At 36.4% G+C, this 24577-nt stretch overlaps 4 protein-coding genes across 6 annotated transcripts in view; 1 reads left to right on the top strand and 3 right to left on the bottom strand.

The window, feature by feature from the left end:
- The window catches only part of LOC111451548 (nicotinate phosphoribosyltransferase 2-like), a 19747-nt gene extending 15874 nt beyond the window's left edge, over positions 1-3873 (bottom strand). The window contains exons 1-5 of the mRNA XM_023092022.1: positions 3468-3873; positions 1765-1912; positions 842-961; positions 558-692; positions 412-473 (exon numbers count right to left, since the gene is read on the bottom strand). Of these exons, the coding sequence (XP_022947790.1) occupies positions 412-473; positions 558-692; positions 842-961; positions 1765-1912; positions 3468-3625 (623 nt within the window). The 5' untranslated portion in view covers positions 3626-3873. The remainder of the gene's footprint in view (positions 1-411; positions 474-557; positions 693-841; positions 962-1764; positions 1913-3467) is intronic.
- Positions 3874-8254: 4381 nt separating this feature from the next.
- On the top strand, positions 8255-10733 carry LOC111451179 (F-box protein At5g67140). The gene is made up of 5 exons (XM_023091491.1): positions 8255-8649; positions 8755-8901; positions 9458-9593; positions 10126-10224; positions 10318-10733. Exons 1-5 carry the CDS (start codon positions 8531-8533, stop codon positions 10516-10518), a joined length of 702 nt encoding a protein of 233 aa, XP_022947259.1. The 5' UTR covers positions 8255-8530; the 3' UTR covers positions 10519-10733.
- Positions 10734-11056: 323 nt separating this feature from the next.
- LOC111451178 (PI-PLC X domain-containing protein At5g67130) lies at positions 11057-15166 on the bottom strand. Its single transcript, XM_023091490.1, has 9 exons — positions 14938-15166; positions 14719-14841; positions 14478-14615; positions 14211-14309; positions 13804-14107; positions 13493-13716; positions 13324-13410; positions 12137-12584; positions 11057-11340 (listed from the first exon to the last, which is right to left on the bottom strand). Exons 1-8 carry the CDS (start codon positions 15052-15054, stop codon positions 12372-12374), a joined length of 1305 nt encoding a protein of 434 aa, XP_022947258.1. The 5' UTR covers positions 15055-15166; the 3' UTR covers positions 11057-11340; positions 12137-12371.
- A 1254-nt stretch (positions 15167-16420) lies between these two features.
- The window catches only part of LOC111451177 (histone-lysine N-methyltransferase CLF-like), a 12160-nt gene continuing 4003 nt past the window's right edge, over positions 16421-24577 (bottom strand). For all 3 annotated transcript variants that reach the window (XM_023091488.1, XM_023091489.1, XM_023091487.1), the window contains exons 4-17: positions 23865-24026; positions 21369-21453; positions 21053-21208; positions 20926-20973; positions 20729-20797; positions 19898-20628; positions 19666-19801; positions 19323-19546; positions 19095-19226; positions 18385-18475; positions 17362-17409; positions 17159-17287; positions 17001-17078; positions 16421-16918 (exon numbers count right to left, since the gene is read on the bottom strand). In XM_023091488.1, the coding sequence (XP_022947256.1) occupies positions 16727-16918; positions 17001-17078; positions 17159-17287; positions 17362-17409; positions 18385-18475; positions 19095-19226; positions 19323-19546; positions 19666-19801; positions 19898-20628; positions 20729-20797; positions 20926-20973; positions 21053-21208; positions 21369-21453; positions 23865-24026 (2281 nt within the window). In that variant the 3' untranslated portion in view covers positions 16421-16726. The remainder of the gene's footprint in view (positions 16919-17000; positions 17079-17158; positions 17288-17361; positions 17410-18384; positions 18476-19094; positions 19227-19322; positions 19547-19665; positions 19802-19897; positions 20629-20728; positions 20798-20925; positions 20974-21052; positions 21209-21368; positions 21454-23864; positions 24027-24577) is intronic.

The raw sequence follows: 24577 nt of genomic DNA, 5'->3' as shown, positions 1-24577 counted from the left end.
AAAAAAAAAAAAAAAAAAAAAAAAAAAAAAAAAAAAACAATATTCACGATCTAAATGAAATTTGGTTACAATGGATGATCGATGTCTATGAAGGCTCCGAATGAAACTTGGTCACGGTGGATGATCGACAGCTATGAAGGCTTCACCGATTGAATGAGGATTTGGTTTTGTCAGAGTTTCTAGACTAAGACTAGAGAGGCTCTGATACCAAAAGTATAAACTATCTTGTTCTATATTCTTAATTGAAAATAGGGAGGTTAACTAATTCCCCTATGTAATGAGACTACACAAATATTACTTACATAAGGCTAGAAATTACATAAATTAAGGTCATTCCTTCACTAGTACTCTGGAAGAAAAATATATGAAAAAATATCAAATGCAAGAATATAGGAAGAAATGAAAAGTTACCTTGTTGCATCAAACCCTCCAAGATAGCAATACTTTGAGGCGCTAATTCCACCATCAGGACCCTAGAACCAAGTAAAGATTTCTTCTAGATGAGGATAAGCTAAATGCAAAACTTAAAAGAAAGGAAGAATGAAAGAAATTGAAACCTGAGCTCTCCGAAGTCCAAACTCGAGAAGAAGTTTAGATTTTCCAGCAACAAATCGATGTCTAGCAGCATTTGTAGCAACTAAAGATGCATAATTGATAAGATTTACAAATGGAGTTTCTAGTAACTGTACCACCTGAAATAAAAATAAGTACAAGTATAAATTTATGAAGAATATCCTGTTTATGCAGTTATAAAGATATTTTTGGATGAATACAAAGAAATAAAATAGGTTTCTGAATCCAATGTTAACGATTTCATCAGAGAACAAAATTTGATACTTACAGCAACTGGCCCTTCGACCCTTACTAGGGGCACCTTTGGGAAAACAACTGATCCCTCTGAAATAGCATAGACTTCGACATCAGAACAGTCGATTTCTCTAAGGTACTTGTAGAATGCATCCTAGATTTGATCAATAAAAATTCTTCAGCATCAGAACAATCAGCTCCTCTAAGATAATCAGTGCATTATATTTAAAACCAATAAGAGTTAATTCAACAAGCAAGAAGTCCTATTGAGCATCACCAAATTATCATAATTGCATGCTAAATGTAACTAATACGGTTGATATGTTAGTGTAACTATAGTGTGTGCTTTATATAATAGAAGGAAGATAATCCAAACTAATTAACTTTTAGTTTTCTTTAATTTTTTTCTCTTTTTTTTTTCCTTTATTTTATTTTATTTTTTTATTTTTTATTTTTGTTTTGTTTTGTTTGAGAGAGAGAGAGAGAGAGAAAAGCAGAGATTTCGTTGATAAATGAAATGAAAACCCGACCAAAGGTGGATCACGAGATAGAGTTCCAACTGATTAGCAAAGTAGAGAGACAATATGTTATTGTTACAAAGATTCTACATTTTATACTCACCCAAAGAGTTAAATTTTGGAATTCTTTATTATGTATGTTGAATCCCAAGCCTCTTAGGTACATCCAATTGTTAATTAGTATTTCTATTTCTGGGGATTAAAAAGTGAAATCTAGCATGTCTTATCTTTATAATCATTAAGACTTAAGAGGTAATGGTGCATTTCTTTCTATGTTGTGTCGAACAAAGGTGGCCAATCTTAATTAAATTTTAATTTATTTAAGCAGCTATACTTATAGAATGCAATATCTGATTAATTTAAACATGAAGTGGTCTACGACGTAAAATAAAGTACAAGTCGAAGTCTACCAATCAAACAAATCAATAAATTGGGTTACCTCACACGATGAAGGTAAAGACTTCTTGATAAAAGATATTTCTTCCTCTGTGAATTTGAAATTAGCTATAAGTCTTATGCATTCTTCTAAACCAGCAAAAACTGTATATTCACCACCAAAAGGACTCTTCCGAAAATATAAATCAAACCTGAACCACAAAAATTTAACAACAAAAAAAAAACATTCTAATAAAATAAGCATATTTTCTCCCTCAAAGACACTTCCAAACATGACTAATAAGGCGCTGGAGGGACCATATAGCTTTTGATGAGAATGAAAAATTCTGGTTTACTCAGGAAAATCAACCGGGTTGGAAAAGGCAGACTTCCAACTTCTAGATATTGCAATAAATGTATAATCCCAGTAAAGCTGAAATTAGTTCTGTTTATTAGAAAAGAATGTAAGAAGCAGCCCATGTCCAAACAAATAATTAAATGCCAATATTAATTTTAAATCCCAGTAAAGGTTGGGTTTTGTGAATAGTTTTTGAAGCTTACCATGCTTTTCAAGATTAACGTAACTAAGACACTTCAGAAGTCAGGAATAACAACCTCCAAACAAGACTAGTGTATCACCTAGAGCATCTAAGTCATAACAATTTCCATCAAAATTGTTTAACCTCGCAGCACAAGAAGATTGAGGTTCGCCATTCAAAGCAAAGCATTCTGTTCACTAAGAAAAATGGTTTCGAAGTGATGATTAACCATAGTAGTTGACACAGATAGTTCCACTTCAGAAGTTTGAAACAACAATTTCCAACCCAGACTAATCTATTACCTACAAGCAATGAGGTGTTTCTTCACAAAGACAAGACACCAAGAGAGCTAATAAATAATTTATATGAGAATATGAATAACCATTTGTTTTCAAGAAATGGGAAATAAATACAGAGCTCAAAACCAACAGAGTGGAGAAAAAATCAAGGCCAAACGTTCAAGGTCATATGAACTTGGCGGATGAGTGATTCAATGAATCATTTGATTACCGCGCACTCTTTTTTTTTTCTTTTCTTTTTTTAAATTGGAAACCATATTTTCATCAAGCATCCCCTCCTTGCGATTAAGGTAACGACTTTGGGCATGGCCAGCTCCCATAGTGTGACGGGCGGTATGTACAAGGCCCGGATACGAATTCACCGCCATATGACTGACCGGCGATTACTAGCGATTCCAGCTTCATGCAGGCGAAGGAAAGAAACAATACAAAGGGAATACAAAAGGAAAGCCTAGCAAAAAGAGGCAAACTAAAACAAATGGAGCTCTAATCTAACAAAATGAGACCTAAAGAATAAAATAGAAGTCCTCATGCACCAAAACTGAGAGGGAAACATGAAAAGTCAGAATCTAACACTCCTCACAATTCCCATCGAACTGCTAATGTTCTTAATACAGAAAATAAAGAAAAATTCAAACAATAAAAGCGTTATCCCCTCGATTCAATTTTACAAGTCCCCAACTCTGTTGCAGCTTGCATGCAATTTGAAAACCGAAAACGACAGCTGAACTAGTGAACAAACAAAATACGGGGAAAAAAGTTAAAGATCAAATTCGTGCACTCACTGCTAAGATTGATCACCCAAAAGGAAAGAAACACATGATTTCAATTCAAAACAAGGTTTCATAAACACCTATTTTCATTTTCGCATAAATTCCGAATTCTCAGCAGCAGAAACGCATTGCGTAAACATAGAAGAAAGAACTTACACAGCTCGCTCGTTCTGCTTGCCGGCTTTCCAATAAGCATAAGCCATAGTGAACTGATAAAGATCGGTTAGCAAAGGAGTAACCATGGGGTTGGTAGGTCCATCCACAAGCCGACTCGAACAATCGCCATTTCCAGGCCCGTTCACTTTCACCTCCATCGGGAAAACAAGAAAAACTCGAGAATACAACACAATGAATTGAACTTTGGAGCAAAACAATTACGGAGCAAAACAATTACAGAGCAAAACTGAGAAAGCAAACTCGGGTTAAGCTTTTAGCATAGACGAAGGCTGATAACAACATTGACATCGGAAGTCGATATACATCCACCCACGAGAGAGGGAGAATGGGAGTGAGACCGTTAAAGACAGCGAAAAAGGAGAGAAAGTGACCACCAAATCAAGGTTGGAATTATGTGTATTTTTTTCTTTTTCTTTTTATTTTAAGCATAAATTAGGCAAACTTCATATTTTTAATAATAGTTAAAAATAAATAAATATCCTCGCTTCCGAGAGAGAAGACTTTGTAAATCTTTATTTGAAATCGTCCCAGGAGCTTTGCTAGTACTTCTAGTCGTAAATCAGTACCCTCGTGGTGTAGGAACAACCAGTAGCGTTAAGCACCCATAACGATAAGTCTAGTCGTGTTTGTTTTTGTTTCCTTTTCTTCTAAATGTCGGTTGGACAAAATCTCGTTAGGAGGAAGATATGGTGTACATCTCCTCACCATTGTAGTTATATATGGACAAATCTTGAGGATATTTAGTTCTGAATTATAGTTTAACATATATATTTTATTATAGGTAAATATCTAGATATTTATCTTTTTACCGTATGTATCTTCCATATATGGTTTGTTTCTTTCATTACTATTTTCATATCTTTATAATTTATTTGATTATAAATAGATAACTTTCGCACACATTTAGGTATGGTGATTTAACCAAACATTCTCAGTGTCTAATGTATATGAAGCGTTCGACCCGCTATCATTGTTCACCCATTTAGTTGCGGAGAAATTGGTGTAAGAATTGAACAAATTAGTGAAAAGAAAAATATTTATTTGATTTGTTGGGTGTCACAATCGCACTCCTGTGACATGAGACAGTGATTGTGCGACACTTGTTTTAACCCGACGAACAAGTTAGTAGAAAGTTGAATTTTGTGGATACTTTTAGTGTATGATCGAGCTTCGAGTTACGTTTGAAAGAAATATATTTTTGAAAACATGTGCGAGGACATGTGTCAGAGAACAATTTGAAATAAATCAATGTCACAAGCTAAAAGTGAATAAGTAACAACAACTTCAATAACATATAAACCGGGCAGTAAGAATTGACAACTAGTCACATCACTCTGTAGTACATTTTGGGCATTTTAGCTCTTGCGAGTGTAGACATGATTTTGGTAACCGGTCATACACACTGTGTATTGACACATCAAAAAATAGTAAAGGTCTATCTAATAGGAAAGAAGTAAGAGGGGTTTGGAATGGCTATATGCCCAGTGGATGTAACATATTTAACCTTTTTATTAAACACAAATATCTTATATCAATTTATTGCTCTTTCGAATGATTGGTGGTTTTAACAAATATTTTCACTGACCCCATCGTTTTTCTATAGGGAAAGCGGTCCATAGCGAACCACATGCATGAGACCGTTGAGTATATTCAATATAGGCAGAGAAGAATTCAACAATTATCTAATAAAAGAGACGACCGAAGAATCTCTCTGATGAACACATGAGCATTGATATGGTGGAGAGGGTTAATTCCTCATAAAGGGACTCGTGGTGGTGGTGGTGGTGAGGTCGAAAAAATAGATTAGGAATTCAAGTTGTTTTAGACACTGCCACCCGACGTAGACTCCCTCTTTCCAATGTTCTTGGAGTTTTAGGTGTTGAAAGGCTCGAAACTTTGAATATTACAACCAAAGTAAATGAGAGGTACATTCACACCATTGAATGCCAATTTAATGAGAGGTACAATTGCCTCTCACATCCATTGGTGCTCGGTCTACTAGAAATATCCCGACCTTAGTCATTGTGAAACCGTACTAGCTCCAACGCCTTTATCTTAACTTAGTTCATCTATGCACGCTCATACAAGAATTTAAATTAGTCAATCACCTGAATCATAATTCTTTAACTCATATCAAAGTTCATGGTATAGTGGAATCTTCTTATATAACGTAGAATACTAAGTTCTCTTTTTAGGGGTATTTCGATCATTTACACATATCACATATATCATGCTTATAAATTAGCTAATTTGAACGTCTTATAAATTAATGTAAAATACTAAGTTCTCTTTCTAGGGTAAGCAACCCATTTGCTCAGCTCATTTTCACTCAACTCGTTGTTCTATCGATAGTGACATGTCCACCTATATTGTACATAACTTGACACTTTAGTGGCGCATGTCTCACTTGACCCTCAACTTGTTTTGTTGTAACCATTAACACTATTACTTTAATGGTAATGGTTCTTTGGAGAGTACCCTACCTAGTACACTTTTTGATTATTTGTTCTCCATTTTTGGGTCTTCAAACCTTTGACAAATGAGTTTGGTTCGTGATTCACGAGGGGTAAGAATCCCCCATAGCATGTCAACATAAGACACTCTTAAATATCGAGGAGCCTAGCTTCAACCCAATACTGATTCTAATACTAACAACACAACTGTCCTATCTAGTCTAACACTCATGGTGCACTTGTGAAGTCTTCACTGAGTTCATTTTCAATCGTTCTTGTTTGAATACATATATAAAGTGTGGCTCTTATACCAACTGTCACGGATGTAATTTTCAAACTTTGGTGTCATAACTTCGACATGATCATGACACACCTTTAGAGAAACTCAAACTCATTTACTATTTTTCGTTCAACTTTGTGGCTTCGTCATACCTTAAGTGAGGTTCTTCTTCGCCTATTGAACTAAACTCAATTACTAATTTCAAACATGTGCATCATGTTCACTCGATTGTAACTCCAATCGACATGTCTCTACTCTAGGCCATATCCTGTGATTCGGTCTTGCCTCTACTCTATGCTAAGTTCTTTGACTCAATCTTGTCTCTACTCCAGGCCAAAGTCCTTTAAATGGAATTTGCATCCTATCTCGTTATTTTCATTCCCATCAACATAACCCATGATACGTGATATCATCCCAGGTCTCAGGATGTCATCGGTCTTCATTGCTTGCTCAAAACATGATTATCGAGAATTGACCCCTTAGTCAACTATATTGTAAGGACATTCTGAACATCCATCCATCTTGGTACTACTAAGACATGAAACCTCCGATATGTCAAATTATTTTTGGATATCATATTGAAAAACAGCCCCATATACCATCCTCTGACGCAAGCTACATTTTTTAGGCAATGTAGATTTTTCCATTTAACAAATTCATAATTAAAATCATTTTAGGACCCGTCTATTTTTTTTTTTTAGTTGTAGGCTTCATCTAAACATTTGTTGTTTAACTGCTAATTCAATAATACAGTTGTTGACATTCTTCTTCAAACCGAATAACTCTCTAAAAATAGAGTAATAGCGAGCCTTTTTGTAGTTAATTTGGTGCTCTTTCTCACCAATTCCCTTATTAATTGCTTCATTTATTCTAATTATTAAGCATGAAATTGTCCACCGTAGTTAACATGAAAAGAATATCAATTTGCATAAATCCAACATAAGTAATGGAGCGTGGGTTGTTCTTGTTTTGCACGTTTGAATTAAGAACGATTATAAGGTTGAATATTGAAAACATTTTTGGTATTATTGTTTGGTTGATCAAAAGTTTAAAGTGAAGAGTGAAAAGGTTGGAGAGTATGAGAAGTTTGCATTTGGGCATTGTCACCTCCTCAGTGCCATCATTTCCGCCGCTACTATTTTCCTGCTTTTGCAACCGGAAGCTTTAAGGTCAACAATGGCGGCATCACAGCCACAATGGACGAAATTTTGGGACACCAAACACATCTGACCCTACGGCTATCATTTGTGGAGAAGAAAATAGAGTTTTGGTAGAACAAAATGTGGAGGGTTTCTAATGGAAGAAATTCAAGAGACAAAATTTAGGGTTTAGGGTATTTTTTTAGTGCGAGATTATGAATTTATTTTCAAAATTAGCGAAGCCGTATATGGTATTTAATAAGGTCGAAAAGGGTATTTTAACTCGATTCCTTATTAAAGTCGATAATATATGTCTTAACCAATTAAATATCTATATCAATAAATATTTACACAGTTTTTTAAAGTTCCAACTTTTATGTTTTAGTGTGGATAACCTCGACCATTGGAAATATAAAATAAAATAAAATAAAATCTATTAGTATATGTTTAATTAAAAATTAAAAAGAAAAAAAAAGGTGTTTAAAAAATTTGATGGTCTGGAAACAACCCGACTTAAGTGGTACGATTTTGATTGAGTTTTGAACTTATTTGGGTGAGGTCGGGTTGAATTTAAATAAATGAAAATATTATAGGCTCGGATGATTCATAAATTCTTTTGAAATTGGATTATATAATTTTTTTTTAAATATTTGAATGGTAAATCTTAAATTAGCACATGTTTTACACGCTAATATTATACTATTATTAAAAACATATATACTTGATTTTTTGGTTGAAAAAAAATTACCAAATTCAACCCACCAATAAAGAAGGCTTACGTAGGTTCCATGTACTCAAATTAAATAATTAAAACTTAATTATGAATTAAAATGCTATTATTTTAGTTGAATTAGACTAATTAGATATTAATGATAAAAAAAAGTAGTTATTGAATTTGTCCATGAAATTTCAACGGTCAATCCAGTGGATAATCGAGCGCCATGAGAGATCAGAACGCCATCGTGGCGACTGGAGCTCAGATTCTTGTAATGGTGGCGATATGAAGCCAGTATCCACTCTCTCTCTCTCCTTTCCCCGGTAGAATCTTCCGCCTGCTCTTTTTTTGGTTCTCCTGTGCAGTAACGAGTTGAACGCTTGACTTTTCTCCGCACGTTTTGGGTTTTCAACACTGCGTCAAACGATAAACTTCTGGAGGAGGAGCGGAGAGGAATGAGTTCGGGTGATATGTGGCCGATCGAGATGGAGTTGGAGCCTGAGATTGATCGCTTGCCGATTGACCTACTGGCTCATATTTTCGCGATGATCCCGTCCTTCACTGATTTGGCTCAGTAATCGATGCTAATTTCTGCTTATGAATGTCTTTTTGTTCGATTAATTTTGTTATTGTTCCTAATTTTGGGGGTTTCTGCGAATATTTGCCGGAAAAAACGCAGGGCGTGCGGCGTCTGTAGGAAATGGAAGGAAGGAGTGAAACTGTCTCTTGGTAGGAGGGAGAGTTTGAGTTTTGCTGGTTGGAAGATGGATGATTACTCCACTGCTCGCCTTATTCACCATGCCTACAGTCTTCGACAACTCGACATGTAATTCCTCTTTCCTTCTAGAATTTCAGTTTTCTTAAGAAAATTGCTTCTGTTTGCTTTTCTTCAAGTGGATTCTGATTACAGATGGTTAATTTTGGTATTGATGTTGTGATCTGGGAGACAAAGCGAGTTTTTCGACATTGCATGGATAATCAATTCAATTAGACTTCGATTCTCATTCTCTGTTTATCATTAGTCAGGCAACTTGATTTTGAACCAAGCAAACGGAGGTTTCTCTTAAGATTTGAGTCTTAGAACGTAGGAAGAGATGTTGTTTGGGCGTACTTCTGGAGAAAGTTCTTTAAAATTGTTCTATAAAGCTTTGTTATGTTCTTGGTGGTTATAGCTCATGTTCTTGGTTGAGTTATTCTCAAATAAGGGAACATTATGAGAGTAACTCAAAGGATATGAGATAAAACAGAGTATATGTATCAAAGCTTGGTTGTTTGCATCGTTTCCAAGTAGTCCACGGCCATGGCTGTCTTTGTTGTTCTTGTGTCAACTCGAGCAAAATGCCGACTAATCCATCATTCTCTTGTAATTATGTGTTTTTCAGCTCAAGAAGCCGTTGGGGTTGTCAAATAACAGACCATGGATTGCATGAAATCTCTCTTGCAAAGTGCATTCCCAACCTCAAGTCCATTTCGCTATGGGGTATGGCAGGGATTACCGACAAAGGCGTTGTGCAGCTGGTATGATATTATCTTATCTCCAGACCAATTATGCCTAAAGAAATAGCCCTTAAAATCAGCCTGAATCTGTAAACTAGAGTATGAGTTAAGCTGGAAATTGAACTAGTAAATTTAAGTATTACATGTTCTTGGAGGATTTCTGTTGTTCATATCTTCATTTCTCTGTTCCAGTAAGTTTTCAGTATTGTCAAATTCCTCAGGATCTTCTTGAATCCATCTTCGAAAACTAAGCACCAGGTTAAGAAACCTTTTTTTTTTTTCTCTGCTTCAGAATTTTTGTTAAGGCCAAGGGTGATTTGTGGAAGTACGTTTCCACTTGTTCTTAAAAGTAGCTCTTCATAAGAGAAAAAACAAGAAACAACTTTCAAAAAATATTAATCCAGACATGTTTCACTTCTTTTTTTTGTTCTATAATGCAGGAAAAACTAAAAGCTATTATGAAACAGCTCCTAAATAGCCTCTTAAGCATTCCCATTTAATATTTTGATGTCTACGTAGTTCATTCTAAGACTGCATTTGGTTCTATTTCCAGATTTCCCGAGCTAACTCCTTGCAAAACCTGAATATCGGTGGAACATTTGTCACAGATGTCTCTCTATTCGCAATCGCGGATAACTGTCCAAATTTGAAGGTGACCATGTCTTCCAATAGAGTGTTAATCATATGCTATACTTATATGTCTCGCACGATCTTTAATCGGCACATATCTTTATGTATTCTGCAGACCATTGGCCTCTGGAGTTGTCGCCATGTTACAGAAACTGGACTTCTTATTCTCGTAAGTAAATGTCGCAAACTCGAGTCGATAAATGTGTGGGGAATGAGGGTTCCTGTAGATTGCTTCATTGGTTTGGTTGCGATAAGTCCATCACTCCAAATAAAATCAAGAAGTCTGCTCCTAAACTCTATGTGGCCTGTTCTGTGAAATATGCTTAAATATTCGCATCCTGTAAAAGCCTATTGTATGCATGTCTTCATCTTTGTATTTGCCCTCCTTCCATTAAATGTTGATTTGTCATTTCCCTGAGAGGATAGCACTTTCAGATCATTTGAAACTAAACTATATACTCTCCTGATGTAAATATAATGATGTGTAAAAACTCAGCTTGCTTATTTTTGGGATAATTATCCTTTTATCCTTATGAATGTATTTCTTGGTTCTTAAATCTCGAGATCGATTCAATTCGAGCATAGTTCAATAGATAAAATATATTAGACTATTGTATTAGATGAACTAGTTTGCTCTTCTATTGCATTCTCACTCCAGCTTTTGTGGGATTTAAACTCAATAGTCGGGAATGCTTGAACGCTTTTGTACATATTCAAACATGTATAAATTATCAAAGCTTCATTGATTAAACGATCTTTGGCTTTCACGAACACACGCGCACACACACGAAGGGCATGTAAATGAAACATTTTCCGATGAAGGCCAGTGAACGAATAGCAAAAGAGCGATATTGTTGCGTGTAATATGCATCTCAAAGTTTAATTTAACTAAACGTGTTGATGAAGACACAAACAGAAGTCTCTTTGAAAGAGATGGGTTTAAAAGTAGGGTGCGTTAATGGTGTGTGTGCTAATGAAGTGGCTGAAACAAATATCCATTTAAGATGGGAAGCAACCCACGAAAAACAAAAGGATACTAACTACTCATCAATATAATCCAATCCATAAGTGATGATCGGCTGCATTACAGCCACTCATGCCAACCCACTTTTTTCACTTTGCCTCCGAGCAAGGAAACCTAAAATAGAGAGACAAAAATCAAATTCGATAATAAGAAGAAAATGATAATAAGAAGAAAATATAAGTCAGTCGAACAAAGTTAGAATTTAGTCCCTATAATTGTTTGCTAAATCCTCGTTCCCAACAGTAAAGACGACTATTTATGAGACTTTTTGAAACAAATACAATTTATGAAATTTTATCACACTATGAAGATGAAATTTTAACTTTTAGAGACTAAATTCTAACTTTATCTAAATCATATGGACCAAATTTTGCTATTTAAGCTAAGAACACATGGATTTTATGTAAGAAAAAAATGATAGAAAAATAACTATAGCATAGGAGAAGAACGAGATGAAATATACGACAAAAAAAAAAAAAAAAAAATCACAAGTTTTTTAAAGATTTGAGAGCAAGAATTCGAACTTCTAACCTTTTAGTCAAGTACATCTATCTTAATATATCTTAACCCGTCCCATTGAATCATATACTTGAAAAATAAAAACAACTCTCTAATAAGGATTCAAATATCAAATAATAACTAGACAGGAGCTTCTCCTGATCTCCAATCTTCTTGTCAAAGAAATTCAACCATCCAAATTGTCACATATAGTTCTAAAAAATAAGATCTGCATATCCTTTTCGAATAAAAGTGACTAACAACGTCAAGAAAGCTTAAACACTTAGCGAAACCATTACGAAAGCTAAAACAAATCTTAACGAAAATTAAGTGATATATCATAGGGTGTCGAAAACATGGTATGATAGTACAATGACAAAGCCAGTGTGATATGGTGAAGAATTTTGCATACCTGAAATAGCTCATGCTGTCTGCCAGGTCCACTTCGGTTTCTGATTCTACTGTACCTCCGCAACTTCTTACCTTCTCTGAATGAAAATCTCAAAATGGTCTTTCTTTTTAATGTTAGAGTCTTCTACTCTATTAACCAATTTTAGATATTGCTATAGGATGGCTGGGATGCAGTATACTGGGTATGACTCAATCTTTACATACAATATACTAGACTAACCTCCGTGAATGGTTGCTCAAAAGCCAATTATATGAGTGCTGATTGTTGTTTTTAAGAATGCCAACAATAGTAAGTAGAATAACCAGAGAACCATAAGATTCGGCGAATGGACTGTCGAAGCAGACGGTTTCGTGAACTGAACAGACCCGGTGAAGCTACCAGTGGTACTGCTCAATGGACCGGTGTTAGGGGCTGGAATACTCTTGCAAGTACCAGGAGGAGCTCCAGCCTGCAAAAGCCATCAATAATGTAATTTGGGTAATGAGTACTTAAGACATTATCGGTAAGCAAGAGGCAAATCATGTACCAAGCCAGCAACCAGATTAAACATCTTGGATAACTCCCCAAAATGGAACCTAAACTAGTTCAATTAACTGCTGTGGCAAGCACAAAAGAACTGCTAACTTATAACAGCTGAAAACATATTTGATCCGTTCCTAAAATTAAAACATGGCTTTTTCGTTCACGAATCGCTTGCTAAAACTTTTCTGAAAATGGTATCAATAACAGAAGCAAGATAATCAAATGTTTAAAGCTTTTGATGTTCCCAAAACAAAAATTTCACCGTTATTGAAATATATAAAGTTGAAACATTTCATTTGTTATCTTTGTCCAAGAATAGAATGTCAACAAAATTGAAACATTTTAGTCATTTTTTCCCTAATAGAAGCTGTTGCTAGCAGATCATGAAGGGCAATGAATGTTTCTGAATTTGATGACCACTAGAGATCACTTTTTCACGAGTTTCTCTAGAAGGTATGGTCATTGAGAAGATTACAAGAAATATATGGCAGAAATCCATTGTTTAGCAGACTAAAACAAGAGACTAATTTGAGAAATAAAAGACAACTCGAACAAAGAAACGCAAATGCCGATACAAAATCAAGAATTTTGATAACCAAACATATACAAGTTCATATGAATAAACTTCAATATAGTCACTAATTAGAAAACTAGTCTAAACAAACCTGGCAGGCAGCAAGTGTGCTACACCCGCATAGCGTCTGGCCGTTTATCTTATCCAAAGCATCAAAGACTCCTCCACCTTCACTTCTCTGCATGATTTTCATCATGATATGTTAGTCATTGTAAATTTGAGTCAATAGTCGTTTTTTTTACGTGTACTAAACTCAATACCATGTAAAAGTTAACAGCCAAGAAGTTTGGCAAGATATTCCCAGATGCTTTATAGCATGTGGAGATCATATTAAAGAGTGGAGCTGAATGTTCCTTGCAAGCCTCAGATTCCACTGGATATGTTGGGAAGTAATTCTGGAGGAATAGAGAAGAACTTCTTGATTTCAGCGGTTTTGACTCTCTTCGATTCGGGCATGAACCAACTACAACTCCAGGATCACCAGCTGAAATCCAAAGATAAGGAAATTGTTCATCATCAAGACAAAATTCAAAGTCATGAATAATGAATATTGCATTCACTTAATGCTTACGCTCATTTTCCAACATGTACTTCCACTGGTAAGCAATTCCTTCCTCGGCTTCCTTCGACGCGATAGATGTAAAAACAAGAAGCCGATGATTCTGCTGCACCATGTCAGTGACTGTAGGCCAATCTTCTCCCTTCTTTGGCATCTTGGATACAGGAAACCAGTATTTGTCCAGCCCAGCACTGGTGAATAGATTTCTCAACCCCTTTGGAGTAAGCACATAGTCTTCAATTATAATGGTCACAATTTCAGTTGGGTTCTCAGTTAAGAATGCTTCCACTTCTCTTAAAGTGTTAATTGCTGGTTGCTAAGAACATTCAAAGACCGATAGTCACAATCTTGTTTACAAACCCAAAAGCCAAAACAAAATTGATATCTAAAGTAACGTAAGATTGAAGAAGATTGATTACAAAGGCAGTGAAGTTGAAACATTGCCCCCTGAATGAATGGCAGAGCCAGATATCATTTTCAAAATCATACATATCCAGCATCAGTCCCCGCACTCCATTCTGAACAAAGAAGGATAAACAAAAGAAAACATAATATCAACAATGCTTACTAATTAAAGAGTTGAAATGCAACAAACAGAGTAAAAGATGAAGAACATCTCTGAGATTAGAACAAATTTATGAAGTAAAAGAGAAAGCACATCTGTCTTCCAAAATCGAAGCACATACTCTTAACTGATTAGTTACAGTATCCTCTTGATTATAAAACGTCAATCTCTGAACACCAGCCAAAGACGGTGCATCAACAATACTGAACGAGTTATGAGTCATCAACCAAGTGTACTTGTTGAAGGGCAAGCCATTAATCTAATCGCAAAGAAAGATAAAAAACAAATCAAAATCACAGAAAATCGCAAAGGATCGTTCGAGTAATCTTCCATTCAAAGAAGCTATTAACAAAGAAACATACAACAGAAGTGGGAACGGTTGCTTGGCCCCTAGTACAAACGGGTTGATTGTGGCCAGAAGCAGGACAATTCCCACAGTAGAGACCTGACCCACAATCCGTAGCAGCCGTACAAGCTTCCATAACCTGCAGATTCTCATAGTTTAATCTAAACCCAGAAGGGAAGAATGATAGAAGAAAAAAAAACCCCTATCGAGATTCAGTGGAAAGAAATGGAAGAACCTGGCAATTTCCATTAAAACAAGCGGCTGAAATGGAGATGAGAAATGAGAATAGCGTCAGAAAGCGGTACAAAATGGCAGAGGAAGAGGGTAGTTCCCATAAACTGCTCGATAACATTGCAGAGCTGAGAGAGAGCAGCACAAGAGTGAGAGAGAAGAAGGAAAGAGAGCAAAGCAAAAGGGAATTGCAATTAACAGAGAAAAAGAAGCTGACAAATTTTGGGTATCAAACGCGGGCTTTTCTTTGTTTTAACTTTAATTTTCTCTTATTTTAAGACCAATTAATCACTTTCTTCTTCATCTTTCCTCCTCAACACACTTTATTTTGGTATCTTCAAACGATGCTGTTCTGTACTGCTGTGTTAATATGAGTATAATTCAATCATTATCGATCAAAATGTTAAAATTTTTACTTTTATATGTTGATTGAACGCGATATACATAGTTTCTTCGACTTTTAATCTATATTTGAGTTGATAAATTCAAATTTATCTACTACTTACTATAGTTAATTATGTCACTTTTCAAGATTTCGTAAAGGATTGAATGATAAGGTAATGAATGAATGGATTGAAGTTCAAATTTGAGGACAAGTTTGAGTGCTTTTACTTTGTGAGGTACTTTTTGAATTGAGTGCTCATCACGTGGTAGGCCATAATCTTGCAGAGTGCATTCATATTGGTCTGCATTGAAGGGGTAAGTTTAGGTTGATTGCAACTCTTGTAACGCTAACGCTAAATTTCTCATTGTGCGTTTGGATTTATGAATATTTTAAAGAAGGTTGAATAGGATCGAAAATCTGTTAAGATACGAAATTAAAAGTTTAAAAATTTATTAAATATTTTTTAAAAGTTCAAGAACCAAATAAACATAAATTTTAAAAATTAAGAACGTATTGAGTACTATCCTTCTAACAAAAGGGAAAGTATGCGATAATTTTTACTTCATGGCTAAGTAGTCTGCCACCGTTGACTTTTGAAGTTTGAAGGTAGAGGTAGAGGTAGAGTTAGGGATAGGTAGGGGTGTTCGGCCTAAAAACTTCTCTTTTGTCGTTGTCCTTTACAAATATCTATCAATTTCCTTTTTTGTCCAGATTTGATAGGAGGCAGAAACCAGGTTGTAAGGAATAGTTTTACCTAGCGTTTGAAGAAAAAGCTGTAAGGTTGTGTCGAATGAATCTTGAATCTTGACTTTCGAATTACCTCGTGAAAGAAAAGATCTATGAATATGTGTTGTAGGAGCTTTGTCTATAGGCACTTGAGAAGATGATTATGAAGTCTAAATAGACAATGTTTGCTAGCAATGAACTTGAACTATTATAAATGGTATCAGAGCCAAACATCATACGATCTAGACCCCGAAAGAGGTGAATTATGAAATCTCACATCGGTTGGAGAAGAGAACAAAACATGTCTTATAAGGGTGAATGAAACCTCTCCTTATCAGACGCATTCTAAAATCGTAACATAAGTTTGGGGAGGAGAAAATGATGAAATTTTTGAGTTTGAATTGGCCCAGCTGTGCTTGCTTTAACAATTAACAAATCAGGGTGTTAGTCAAATTGTAAGTTGGTTACACAAAATTCTGACTTCAATGTGGTCTCTAATCAAAAGGGTGATAATAAATAATGAGTCTAAATTTTCCTATGGAGGTAACTAAATCATCACCCTTTACATGAATTGATCCAAGAATAGCACCTATGATCTACCATCAATGAGGACTCACCCTTTTGTCCATGAAAGAATTACACTACATTTTGAACCTTCCCAAGTCCCAAATGAATGGTTAAATTATGCGAGTTTCTTCGCTCGACCACTCGAAGGAGCACCATCGTCCTTTTTCGACCCTGACGCCTCTGGCTTCCTTGCCCACGCAGGCGCTCGATCGGGCTCATATCTATAATCATAGAACAGTTCTTCACCAGCACTGATTCTTTCCTTGGCAAAGATGCCAACCCGGTGATCTCCTGCAACCATGATGACCTGCAAATAGATGACCAACCCTGAGGTATTATGAACTTGTTACCAAATTTGGGATGAAAAGATGCATACAATGTACACTTACCTTGGCATAACAGTTTGGATCTGGAGAATGATTGGCAAATTTTAATTTATCGCCCTTTCGGTATGCATCGAGAACGAACTAAACGAAGCATAAAAAATTATGTCAAAGTGAGGATTTCTCAAGTGATTACCAAAAAGAATTATAGGATAGGAACATGCCTGGTCGTTCAAATTGAACAGAAACGACGAGTTTTCACGGTCGTATATTTTTCCTCGTTTATCAGCCTCCCTGTGAGAAATTAACTCGCCGGTGTACTCGCCGAGATATTCGTGTTTGCCAACACTATTCTGGAGGTGGCAACTCAATTTAGCAAGCAGCAGAACTAGAAAGTAAGTTGATAGCAGGTTGAACTTGACGTTACCTTTAGAAATGCTCCCCAACCAGATACGTCAGATCTTCCAAGTAACACCTACAAATTTGAAACCAATTATATCACACTACCCTCAGAGTTCATATGTACGGCCCAATCTCACCGCTAGCAGATATTGTCCTCTTTGGACTTTCCCTTTCGAGCTTCCCCTCGAGGGAGAGGTTTCCACACTCTTATAAAGAATGCTTCGTTCCATCCCCAACCGATGTGGAATCTCACAATCCACCCCCCTTCGAGTCTCAGCATCCTCACTGACACTCATTCCCTTCTCCAATCGATGTGGACCCTCAATCCACCCCCTTCGGAGCCCAGCATCCTTACTGGCACACCACCTCGTGTCCACCCCCCTTCGGGGCTCAACCTCCTCGCTGGCATATTGCCTGGTGTCTAGCTTTGATAACATTTGTAACAGCCCAAGCCCAAGCCCATCGCTAGTAGATATTGTCCTCTTGAGCTTATCCTTTCGGACTTCCCCTCAAGGTTTTTAAAATGCGTTTGCTAGGCAGAGGTTTCTACCCCAAAAGAATGATTGAATTTGACATTTTCAAACACCACCATCCCAGTCGACCAGTCGAAAGAACTCTCAACAAACACTATTATTTCTTTCCAACCAGAATCCATTGAAAAGACATTACAACGTTAACCCAAAGTTTCTCGATTGTTCTTTCGAAATCGGGTGTTTATGGGTTAGTTTGAGTTAAGGGGTCTTGAACCCATCCGATTGCTCGTGATGCAAATTTTTTCTACTCAAACAATCCTAGCCAAGCCAGACAACAATGAATCATTAGCCAAACAACAATCATAACTAGCCAGTGGCCTCATCGTGTATAATGGAATGGATGAGTAAATTTTTTACTAGATCACCAAGTTTTAAATCAATAATATTGATAGCTCAAGTAAACTAAAGGGTAAGCGGGCTTGGCCGAAAATCGTCTTCAGAGAGGACCATGAAAGTAACAACAAAAATCTAACATTTTAAGTTTGATCAAAATAGAGTAAGAATAAATGAAATACCCTTTGTTGTTGTTTAAGAAGAAGCTTCATGTTCCTGCACTCATAATTGTCACCTCTTTGGTTGGGAACTCCAAGAGAACCATCACCACAGCTACAAAGGCAAGTTGCACAGTAAGTTAAGGACATTAAAAATCATACTGAATAGGATAGGAGGAAAAAAGCTGCAGTGAAATGCATTCAAATTTTTGTTTTCTAATGTTAATTCTTCATTGTTCATTCTAAAGACTGAAAAACAAAATGGGATTGCTACAACTAAATGCGTCCAAAACGTCCAAAACATTTTACTGAGATAGGCACAGATACTTATCAGTGTTAGGATCGCACAACAATGCACACACTCGATCCAGATGAACACAAAGAACATGAGAGAGAAAATTCAAGGAGGAATATTGGCTAAAGGTTTTATTGACGACTTCAGATATGTACACCAAGAGAGAATACAGAGAATGAAGAAAGTACATTTTGGAAGCACGGGTTAATGGGATATATATATGGTTTAACAGATTTAACCTACGAAATATATTTGGTAAAATATATCTCTACTAGATCTTTACGAAATATCTACCATATATATTTCTACCGGATCTTTTACTATAGATAGGCATCAGGCTTCATATCCCAACAATCAGCTTATCATACTCACATGGTCCCTTATCATTCCTATTGTAAATAAAAACTTACTGGAAAATTGAAAGAAAGAATGAACTCACCTGACCCAACAGTTCCTACAAACGTCTGGATCACATTCTCGATCGGCTGCAAAGCAAGGACATTGACGACTACGACATTGACTTTTAGCACAATGACATCCTCTAAAACGGTTCTTGCAACTCTTAGGGCACCTTTAAACGTCAATTGAAAGATTAAAATATAAATATATTTCCTACAAAATGATGCAAATATCAGAAAATAGCTACAATAAAATTAGGAGGACTCACCCACAGTACTTCTCACAACAGGTGCCATTTAAGAGACAGGCACACTGCTTTCCACATGCAGTTTGGCAATTACATGGATTATACTGTCTGCACGGCTGATCTTTCCTTTCAGTTATTCGCTTCCGTATTGAATGGTAAGCAGCTGATTTCCAAGTATATTTAAGTCGACGAACTCTACCCCTTCTACGCAAGAACCTCGACCTTCTTCTCACCTCGTTATTACCCTGAAAAATTCAACATTAAACTTGAACTTAGTACGAGCGAGAGAAATTGGACGGGGAGATCAAAACGGTAACGGGAGAGGCAAATTGGAAACTTATTAATCATGTTTCCAAGAGACAACCTTGGCATATCCTTCAAGATGAGGATTTGACCCGTCACCTACTTGACTGCAATTCTTATTCTCAGAATAATTCATGTATTGAAAAATTTCCCAACAGGTTTTCATCCCATTTAGTAAATTCCTTGCTATCAAGCAGCTGTATGAAAGATTAAAACCATCTAAATTATATGAAACAGAGTATTAAAAGAAGAACAAATGCATATAGACAGACAAAACATAACTGTACACAGACCTGTTCCTACCAAAAATCTCAATACCCTTCTCATAAAGACCTTTTTCAATAGCTTTCCAGGATTTATCATCTGCCAAGTCCTGCTTGCATAAATTTTCATCCACACATTCTTCCTTCCTCGAGTTGTCATCACAACTGTCAGCTGGTATATGAGTAAGTATCTCATTTGATGAATTAAGAAGTGTTTCATTCTGCTCAAATTTGTTGCATTTTTGAGTCAGGGATTCCCTCCTCCTGGACCTTCCCGGTGTAGGAGCTCTAATGTTCTTACGTGATGAAGAACTAGTATCGTCATTTTCTTTACAAGAATTAGATTTTAATTTCACATCATTTGAACAATGACCTACACTGGCTAGAGATTCTGATTCGGACGCAGCCATTTTCTTCTGCCTCTTCTGCATGCAAATGAGAACACGCTCAGCAACACGCTTGCTGTTCCTTTTTCGTATTCCACCTGCTCCAGTTATCTTAGAATGTGGTGATGGTGATAGATGAATAGTATTCCCATCCTGCCTGGGTTCGTTATCTGACTCGCTGCTTTCAGATAAGTTCTTTGCATTTGATGAGGCACTTTCACTTTGATAGGATTTTGCCCTTCTTCGAGCAGCTTTAGAAGATTTCTTTTTTGTTGAGATTTGGGTGCCAGTAACATCAGATGACATGGGCTGTTTTTCTTCCAAGTCACTGCAAAGTGGAGAACCCCCTGTATCATTTTTGTTTGATTTCAGTACCTGCAAGAAATATATAAGGTTTGGACTAAGATAAACAGTAGAAGTAGTGTTCAATAATTTAAGTATGGAAATCATAATAGTAACGAAAGCCAACACATACCGATCGATAGCAGAGTGGACCGCAGGGTGCATTTTCCTCACCTACTACCCATTTAGGTTGTTTCTCAGCCTGATTTTTTTTTTTTTTTTACAGAACAAGAACTTCTCTCAATGACAACATAATATCCATTCATAAGATAGATACAACAAAATGTACATACATCCATGTATATACATGATCTTTTAGCATACACTTACAGGAAAGACAAGATCCTGGGAACAACCGTGTAGTCTACAATCAAAGACCTGTAGAAATAAAAACATACCAAATATTGAGTAGAAACTATGAACACAACTCTGAGAAGAACCACTACAGAAAACTTACAAGGCAGCGGCGGCAAAATAGATTGTCAAACGAATCAAGAGCTGCATCAAGATCTTTATCAAGAACAGAACTTCCCATACGTGAGATCTCCTCATTGATCCTATTATTAAAACACCCTACAGCTGTTTCTCCCTGGGTAAGCACTTCATATCTTGCCTGTATAAGATGTTTGATGGTGTTTCATATCTCTGTAAAGCCAGCACAAAGCAAATGGGAAACAGCTGGACCAAAGCTTACACTATGACCAGTTTTAATCAGATGGAGTAGAGAAGAGAAGCTTCTTTAAATTTTATATTATGTGAAATAAAGTCCATACCATTATTTCACCAGGACTTCTAGAAAAACAAGTGGCAAGTGACTCTAGCACCAGATCAGATGAACCGATTTCTTTTATCGTCATTCTGTCAAGGTAAGGTAAATAATAGCTAGTTATCTTCACTTTGCATATAGTGTTTTACATGAAAAAAAAAAAAAACAAAAAAAATCGTATATATATGGAGTATTTGTGCATTATACTTCCAATTAAAATTTCAAACTTAAATGATAATTCGAAAAAGGAGTTAACTCATATCAGGGTTACAATTTGGTAAACTGAAAATGAGTTGCCTCCCTCTTTCTTCAGGCGGCATGAGAGTGAAAAAATTGACACAAAAATTAAGCCTTAATTTCAAAGTGGCTGTGGAGATCCATTCATGTGGAGGTTTCCAGAGAAAGGAAAGCTTGAGTAGGTATGGTGATGATACCCTCAAGTGGCTTATAATCTTACGAGGTCAAGACCATGGTGCTGGCTTTTTTGCCCCTAATTACTGAAACCAAAGGAGGGCATGCTGCTTGGAAGGCGAAATTTGTCTACAGGAAGTTGCATGGGTGGATGCTGATATGCATGCTATCTCAAACGCTAAAGGATTCATCAAGGGTGTACGGAAGGAGGTTGTAAATCTAAGCCTGAGGAGAAGGCTTTTTGATGAAGCAACAAAAGAGTATGGATTCACTTCTCTCTAAAATTGCAATGTCATGTTTTTCTAGACATCATGGTGTGAAATCTCGAATCCAGTAGTATGTTCTTACATAAATCAACTACTTCCAAGCTCAACTCCACTATGTTAGATGCCGAGATGGTAGAAAGAGATGTGAACAACCCCATGTTGATGCAAATTAAACAAGATTTGGAGGAAGATTCATCTAGTCACCCTAAGTTCTCCACACACCAAGGAACTTGGCGGTACAATAACCGTTTGATATTAAGCCTAACTTCCGAAAATGAGTTATATTAGACGGTATGAGGGGGTGAAAAAGTATATGGAGGAATGCCAAGTGTGCCAACGAAACAAATCTTTTGACTCTATCAAGACTAGATCAAGTATGGAGACATTTCCATGGGCTTTATGGAAGGATTGCCCTGCACAATTCTTGCAATGTTGGACAGATTGAGCAAATACACTCACTTCTTAGCACTTAGCCATCCTTACACTGCCAAAATAGTGGTTGTTATGTTTGTAAAGAAAATTGTGCACTTACATGGATTTTCCTCCTCCATTGGATCTGATCAGTTTTGCACTAAGCTTTTCCAATTACAAGGCACATGGTTATATTGGAGCATGGCATACTACACCTACACAGATGGTCAAACCAAGATTGTTATAGATGCTTCAAAACCTATTTCCAATGCTTTTCTAGAGAGAAATCGAAGCAATGGCTACATTGACTTTTGTGGTCAAAGTTTCAATACAACACCACCTATCCGCTCCTCTCAATACCACTTCATTCCACAGTGAGTATAGTCGAGCACTTTCTCCAATCATGTTTTATAGTGATCAGCAAACGAAAAATGGCACACTTGACCAGCAATTGGAAAAAAAGGGATTTGGTGTTACATAAGCTCAAGTTGTAGCTAGTGTGACACAAGAGAGGATGAATAAGTTTATTGATCACAAACGAAGAGAGCGGGAGGTTGGCCTAGGAGAATGAGTATTCTTGAAATTAAGACCTCATAGACAGGCATCCCAGGCCAAAAAAAGAAATGAGAATTTATCTCCCTAGTTCTTTGGACCCTGTTGTGTTGTGGATGGATCGGGCAGGTCGCATAGATTGGATCTGCCTCATGAATCGAATATATCCACCCCATGTTTCATGTAACACGTTGATTGAAGCTCAACCGCCAGTCCTTACTGATGATTTTGATTGGTCAACCATTCCACAAGATATTATAGCTTACCAACTAAGGAAGAGATGAAGGAATGGGAACTATTTGTTCGGTGACTGGTCTACCTAAATACAAAGCTACTTGAGGATCACTTGACACAATTCGCAACAAATTTCCAAATTTTCACATCAAGGACAGGGTGGCTCTCAATTCAAGGGGAGATTTTAGGCCCTTAATAGTGAATGTTTAGGTTAGGAAAGGCAAAGATGGAAATACACCATCCCCTAGTTGTTATAAGGTCATATAAGAGAGTCTCACCCTCTCAAAAAGTGGTTGAGTTGTAATCATTTGTTCATTTTTATGAAGTTTTTTGCATAAGATATATTGATCATGTTTCAACGAGGGAGGAGAGAGGAGAGGAACAAACCCAGCATATTCAAATCATTCAAAGGCATGTCCAATGAGATAGAAATTAAAGATACAAAATTTACATAAGGGCAAAAACTAGTGGCTATCAATGGTTTTCTTTAAACTAATCATTAATTTTCCTTTAATGTAAGTCACAAACCTACTAGTAAGTTGTACATCAAAAATATAAATGCGTAGGCAACAACTTACAGTGAAACGTGTTAGAAAATGCCTAAATACAATCAATTTGCTTATACCAACCGAAGTATATAGTCTTCAGATTCCACGAAGTCTCTCTTTTCCTCCTCGTCCTCGATTGCTTCTTCCTCACTATCACTGCAAATAAGGGCTTCTCCTCCACTTTGACCATAATATATTCTCCTCCGACCAACCACAGATTGATCTTCTGTCATTCTCTGATTTCTGCACCAAAATCACCAAACATAAGGGTAGATGTCTTGTGGTGCGGTCTCCAATATTCCATTTACAAAAACCAAGAAACAATGTACACCGCATAGCTATGTGGAATAGAATAACCCATCCACCATATCATGGAAACTGTAGTTCCTGTGGTTCACCATTCTTTTTTTTTTATATATAAGAAACTGAATTTCATCGAGAGAAGATGAAATAATACAAAAACTAATGAAAGGGCCTACAAAAAGACAGCTCAATAAAAGGAGCCTCTCAAAGCTTATTATACAAAAAGGGCCTCCAATCCAAAATAATATCGTAGAGAAAAAGAATAAAGCTCCTAGAAACTGATAGGAAAGGCATTTATAAACCTAACTAAAGTAACCAAAACCTTTCATGAAGAACTCTCCGAATCTCTAAAAAATCTATGATTCCTCTCCAACCAGAAACTTCTAACTAGAATAAAATCAAACATCTAAAAAAAGCAACCCAAATAGACCAAGCAAACTAACAACTCCAAAGAATGTGGTCTAAGTCCTCGCCATCTTCTTAAAAATTAG

Source organism: Cucurbita moschata, unplaced genomic scaffold, assembly GCF_002738365.1.
Source record: "Cucurbita moschata cultivar Rifu unplaced genomic scaffold, Cmos_1.0 Cmo_Scf00013, whole genome shotgun sequence".
In the NCBI taxonomy this organism is placed as follows: Eukaryota; Viridiplantae; Streptophyta; class Magnoliopsida; order Cucurbitales; family Cucurbitaceae; genus Cucurbita; species Cucurbita moschata.
Note: the sequence above shows the minus strand (reverse complement) of the source record. Positions and strands in the feature narration are given on the sequence as shown.

Excerpts from the sequence above, each read along its gene's own strand:
- LOC111451179 (XM_023091491.1), top strand. The coding sequence starts at position 8,531 with ATGAGTTCGGGTGATATGTGGCCGATCGAGATGGAGTTGGAGCCTGAG. Across the intron at positions 9,594-10,125 it reads ACAAAGGCGTTGTGCAGCTG|ATTTCCCGAGCTAACTCCTT; the intron begins GTATGATATTAT and ends TTCTATTTCCAG. Across the intron at positions 10,225-10,317 it reads ATAACTGTCCAAATTTGAAG|ACCATTGGCCTCTGGAGTTG; the intron begins GTGACCATGTCT and ends TGTATTCTGCAG.
- LOC111451178 (XM_023091490.1), bottom strand. The coding sequence starts at position 15,054 with ATGTTATCGAGCAGTTTATGGGAACTACCCTCTTCCTCTGCCATTTTG. Across the intron at positions 14,616-14,718 it reads CAACCGTTCCCACTTCTGTT|ATTAATGGCTTGCCCTTCAA; the intron begins GTATGTTTCTTT and ends CTTTGCGATTAG. Across the intron at positions 13,717-13,803 it reads GTACATGTTGGAAAATGAGC|CTGGTGATCCTGGAGTTGTA; the intron begins GTAAGCATTAAG and ends TTTGGATTTCAG.